At 41.2% G+C, this 6,144-nt stretch overlaps 1 protein-coding gene across 1 annotated transcript; it reads left to right on the top strand.

The window, feature by feature from the left end:
- The first annotated feature begins 1,109 nt into the window (after window positions 1–1,109).
- On the top strand, window positions 1,110–5,145 carry LOC131401656 (centromere-associated protein E-like). Its single transcript, XM_058536903.1, has 5 exons — window positions 1,110–1,244; window positions 2,559–2,650; window positions 4,698–4,787; window positions 4,906–5,024; window positions 5,122–5,145. Exons 1-5 carry the CDS (start codon window positions 1,180–1,182, stop codon window positions 5,143–5,145), a joined length of 390 nt encoding a protein of 129 aa, XP_058392886.1. The 5' UTR covers window positions 1,110–1,179.
- Window positions 5,146–6,144: the final 999 nt, after the last annotated feature.

Raw genomic sequence — 6,144 nt, 5'->3', positions numbered from 1 at the left:
TTTCTGCTGAGGAAGACTGGCCCCGAGCTAACATCTGTGCCCATCTTCTCTACTTTATATGGGACACTGACACAGCATGGCTTGACAAGCGGTGCATTGGTGCCTGCCCGGGGTTCCAAGCATGTGAACCCTGGGCCACCGAAGTGAAGCACGCACACTTAACTGCTGCACCACCGGGCGGACCCTGAAAGGAGGTAATTCTTGATGCATCTTAAATCAACTAAGAAAAGGACTGAAAGAAAATGAAATCTCCTCTAGAATACGTAATACTTTACTGTGATGCATATTTAAAGCAAAGGAAGGACCAGCCCCGTGGCTTAGCTGTTAAGTGCGCGCGCTCCGATGCTGGCGGCCCAGGTTCGGATCTCGGGCGTGCACCGAGGCACCACTTCTCCGTCCATCCTGAGGCCGAGTTCCACATAAAGCAACTAGAAGGATGTGCAACTATGACATACAACTATCTACTGGGGCTTTGGGGGGAATAAATAAATAAATTAAAAAATCTTTAAAACAAAGAAAATCAAGCACTGTTTCTGGGAAAGAATTTAGAATCACTTTCCCACTTCCGCTAATAAAAGTTTCAGCTCATTACTAAGTGAGTTTTTCCATTCTTCGCTAATTCTTTTCCTAAGTCAACCTTTCAGGAACTGACAGCCAAGGGAAACAGGAGTTTCAAGAAAAAGAAAGCAAGAGGAGAAACCTAAATCTCAGAGTTTCTAAAGAGCACAAGTTTCTTATGTTTCTGGGCTGGGTAGTGACTTGCAACTCGTCGTTTGACTCTTTTTAATTAAAAAATAAAGTGTGATTGTTTAAATGTCATAATTCTCTTTTGTTAGTGAAAAAGTTTTCTGCGTTGTTTTTTCTACAGATTGCAAACTCTTGAAGGGTGCGGTGGAGGATGTGTTTGTAAATGGCTGCCTGCCCTTCAGTGGCTTTCAGCAGGTGACAGCAATTTCTGCTATTACTGGGATAGCGGCTCTCTGCATTCCCCTAGCGAGCTATCTCCAGACCCTTGAACCCCCCTGCCCCCTTTAGCTGAGCATGCGCTGCAGGTGAGAAGCATCAGGAGGCGGCAGCCCATTCAAACGCGGCGTTGTGGAAATTGAAAGCTTTAAGCGGGGAGGCCTGGCGCTCCGCAGCTGCAGCGCGGCATCTGGACCAGTTCCCGTTCAAGGCAGGATGGCCGGCAGGATGGCGGAGGAGAAGGCCATCACCGTCTGCGTGCGCCTGCGGCCCCTCAGCAGGTAGGCGGCACGACCCGGCCAGGTCCCCGCGGCAGCCCCGAGCTGAGGAGTTGCTCCTCGCCACCCATTCCCGCACAGCCTTGCATGGTTTCCTTCTTGGTACAGTGACAAAGAGGGGTTGGAGGGTCCAGCTGTGGGATTCGCTTGACTCCGCTGTAACTCAGGCCCCCACCCCCGTGACCCTGCCCCCGCTTGCTCACCCCTCCCATCAGGGACACCTGTGGGAAAGAGCTTCTGGTGCTCCTCACAGGTGGTCCTGGTGCACTAGGCTGTCTCCCCCTCTACTGTGTCCTTGACAACAAGGCCGAGTCTGTCTTGTTGCACTGGGTTCAGAAGGCGCTCAAGACTTCACAGTCAATGGCTGAATTCAGCATGCAGAATGTTGAAGGACTGAGATTTATCAGAATTGAAGTCCATTTTTTTTTTTTTTGGTACAGTGTAGGTACTACCGTTGTTGCCCTGGGGAACGGGAAGAAATGAAGGCTTTTTGCTTCTCTAATCTCTGCCCCTCCCCAAGAATACAAACACATTTTTCTGTTTGAGAATTATGTGTTAAATATTAGAGTGTTTAATAAATGAGCATATCCAGATGAGGAATTTCCTATTTTTCAGGAGCTCATTATCTAATGCATTAGAAGACAGCTACATAAAGAAACCATTACAATACATCGTGACAAGTGCTATGACAGGCAGGTGGAGAGTGTTTGCTGAGGGCTCATGAGTCCTTCTGTTAGATAACAATGTGGGGAAAGGGGCAGGGCTGGTGTCAGGAAACTCCTGACACTTTTCAGGAATGAAAGAATAGTTAAGTTACTTGTAGGAAAGGTAAGCCAGGGTATTCCAGGCACAGAGGGATTGAATCTGTTATCTTGGGGGAACCTTCAGATAGTTGATTTGTATGGAGTTAGGGTGTATATAGGAAGTTAGAGGAAGATAAGGTTGAAGAGAGAAATAAACATGATCCCAGTCTCATGTGCCATATTAAGGATTTCAGATGGTTTTGAAAGATGTTAAGCAGGAAGGACATAATTGGAGTTGGATTTGAATGTCTCTCTTCAGTGGCCAGTACTAGGTAGGGGGAGGGGAGTGGAGAGCTTCCCAAGGAAAGGCCCATGACAGGGCAGGAGGTCGCTGAAGCCCCACTTAAAAGTGCTGAACCCTCAACGGGGGACTTTCCACATTGCTCTTGTATATAGTATAGGTCATTAAGATCTTTTGAAATATTCTTCAGAATATGAAATCTTTTAAATTCTCTTTCATGTAACATGACTTTAAAACCAGTTGTATTAAAATGCACTGTTTTTATTCTTTTAGGAAAGAAGCTCTTGGAGGGGCTATGCAAGATCACTGGAAAACTGACAATAATACTATTTATCAAGTTGATGGAAGTATATCCTTCAATTTTGGTAAGCTTATAATAGCATCAAACGTTAACGTATTATTCTTTTCTATTGAGTACAAAAGGCTTTTCAATAATACTGTATTTGTCATTAAAGATCAGACTAAGCCTTCTGTAAACTCCTTCAGTGGAAATTTTAAAAAATTGTTTATCATATATGATAAGTAAGGTAATAAATTGATATTTAAAACACGATTATAGTCATAGTGCCTTATGACTGAAACTAACATTGTTCCTCTTATTTGTTAGTGTATTTGTGGCCTAAGACTCTGTAAGCCCAAAATTTGTTGCTTAATGTCGAGTCATCTTTAAGATGTTTCAGTTTAGTATATTCTTTCCACAATTGTTTTCAGGAAAACTCTTGACAGAATAAATAGTGAAGATATTCCTTCTTTGCTAGAATACAGCAGGGACTTACCACCACTTTTGTGGAGCTTATCATATGGTGGGAAGAAAGGCTTTCAACAACTAATTACACTCGTGATGACATAGCTTTGTGGGAGTTTGTAGCAGGCGGTCTAAATAGTCTAGGTGTCTGAAGTGATACCACTTACCCTGGAGCCTGCAGGATGAGTGAGAACCAGCTGGGAGAAAGGGACTTGGAGGCCCTCAACATTGGCTAGGCTGATTTGTGTATTGATTTCACACACATATATGTGCTGACAATGTGCCAGACACCATTCTAAGCACTTCATGTATATTAACTCATTTATTTCTCCTAACCAGCCTGTGCAGTATGTACCTTCCCATTTTAATGAGGAACTGATACACAAGTCACACAGCCAGCAGATGGGGGAGTCAGATCTATGTTCCAGCCACACTACCATGTTTCCACTTAGGCACCGTAGAGGACAGTGAGGTCCTCTCAACAACCTTAGGAGTACGAGTGCTTAGGTTGTCGAGTTAGTGTTACACTAGAAACCCAGCATATAAGGCTTTGGAGCAAAGATGTATAGGTTAAAAAATGATTCCTGCTAAAAGACTATTTGATAGTATCAACATAATTTTTAAAAAGGTAAAACAGTGTGTGCCAGAGATTAGAAAACCAAGAACAAGGGATACACAGGCATTCAGACTCAAGTACTGTAGGTTGTCAGTGGCTGTTCATGCTCACAAAGGATTTGGACTCACCCACCTCTCTGAAGCTGTTGGCGTTGAGACCTGAATAATCCTGCCATCTGTCCTTGCTCTGAAATCAGGACCCCAACAGCTTTCCAATGGCACTTTGGCTCTCCATATGGTTCCACCTACAAGGGCAGATATATGGTCATGGTGCGAGCAGTGTCATCACTGAGTTTCTCAAGATGGTCCGTACATTTCCCTCCTGATTTACAAATCCATTCTTGTAAGCTTTCTAATGTGAGGCCACCACTGAAAGAATGGTCCATTCCTGATGGCGCTGACAAAAACAGAAACTGCATCCTGGACTAGTGGATTCATCAGTGCAAATGCTGCCCTAAACCCAGCCTTCAGCAGCCAGCCAACCGGCCATTCTCTGTACCACCTCAGCTTCGTTCAGTACTTTTCTTCCAAATGTCTGCATTTCCTGGTTTAGTTTGAGCCAGGCCTTCTTGCTAGACATGGTATAAACACTAAAATTTCTCAAAGAATAGTAATAGTTCACATTTCCCGAGTATTAACCATATGCTCACAGTAATTCTATAAGGAAGATAATATGTATTCATTTTACAGGTTAGGGAATTTAGGCACTGAGAGATCAACCACCTTGCCCAAAGTCACACAGCTTGTACTTACTTGCAGAACCAAGATTCGCAGACAGTCAGATTCCAGACCCCACATTCAGCCACTATGTCTTACTCCGTCTTGAAAACACATAGGATAACTGACTTGTGTTTTTTTGTGTGTGAGAACCAACACACTTTACCTTATAGAGAAGTGTATTTTCAGAGGACTACTAAGTTGAAGAAAATAGTGTGACAAATATTTTATCATACCATATTCTGACAATTTTATTTCTTTGGGCAACTACTAATTCAGAATGAATGCATAGTTGATTTGTTTGCTTTAACTTCTGTGTTTTTGTTTTTTTTTAGATCGTGTCTTTCTCAATAATGAATCGACTGAAAATGTGTATGAAGAAATAGCAGTACCAATCATAGACTCTGCCATGCAAGGCTACAATGGTTTGTATTCACTGCAGAAATGCTTTATTAAGTCTTGGGTGTCTGTTCAACAGTATTGATAGTTTTACACACTCTAGATTCATTTTTATTCTTGCGTGTGTCTGTTTTGTTTCTGCAGGTCCTATATTTGCCTATGGGCAGACTGCTTCAGGCAAAACATATACCATGATCGGTTCCAAAGATGATTTAGGAATAATCCCCAGGGCAATTCATGACATTTTCAACAAAGTGAAGAAGGTAAGTAGCTAAATTTCTAGTACATACAGGTAAAAGTAGTAATGTCTTCTCATGGTGAAAGGAAGTATGTTTACAGTTCTCTCTTGGTTATCCACAGGGAAAGAAGAAAGGCAGAGCATAGATTCACTTTTCCCCACAAACTGACTATATAGAGCTTAAACTTCTTTCATTCTTTCCCTTGCATCCTGAAGCAGTAATACGCCTGCCAAAAAGTGGGCATTGAGAAACAAGAAGTCTTATCACTGCCTTTGAATATCTGCCAGTGATCATTAAGGAGCAGGAGAGAGTAGATATGGTTTGGAGACCAGGATAGGCAACCTAATGATTTTTAAGGTTCTTATTTGAACATCTATTGGTAGGGTTTTATTTTAAGCTTAGAGAGTTGGGCTAGGCACTCTCCTCTTCTAATGCTATAATACTATATTTTCATTATTTCCAAAACAATGCATTTATATTTGTGTTTAATTTTCTCGATGTAGAACCATAGGGGCTTTTTTTGTTTTGTTTTTTGTTTATTTTACAAAGATAACTTCTCAAAGAATATTTTACTGTTTAATAAGAGCACATAAGCATTCAGTAATAGGTTTTCGTAATTGGATGATCTCTGACGTTTTTACATATTTTTTATTCTAGTTTCCTGATAAGGAATTTCTCTTATGTGTGTCTTACATGGAGATATACAATGAAACCATTACAGACTTACTCTGTGACACTCAAAAAATGAAACCTTTAATAATTCGAGAAGACTTCAGTGTGAGTAACAGAGTTAAGAGAGTGGCTCAACAAATAGACTGACTTAATGAAATTATTGTTCATGAACGTTTACCTTTAATTTCCATATTTTTTAAAGTGTCTCCTGTTTCTATGATTTGTTTTTTGTCTTCTTACTTGTGTTCATAGAGCTCATCTTTTAAGGGATATGTATCGTTTTTAAATATTGACAGCTGTAATACCTTTGTGTAAGTGTCTAAAAAGAATAAGATGAAGTTAGAATTTGGTGTGCTTTGGTATAGGAAATAAATTGTAAATATCATAGGCTTACTTGTTATTTTTTTTACAGAGTAATAGTCCCCATTGCCCACTTTTACCTTCCACAAATGAATGCTGTAATAGTTTGCAC

The sequence above is a fragment of the Diceros bicornis genome (genome assembly GCF_020826845.1).
Source record: "Diceros bicornis minor isolate mBicDic1 chromosome 13 unlocalized genomic scaffold, mDicBic1.mat.cur SUPER_13_unloc_1, whole genome shotgun sequence".
In the NCBI taxonomy this organism is placed as follows: Eukaryota; Metazoa; Chordata; class Mammalia; order Perissodactyla; family Rhinocerotidae; genus Diceros; species Diceros bicornis.
Note: the sequence above shows the minus strand (reverse complement) of the source record. Positions and strands in the feature narration are given on the sequence as shown.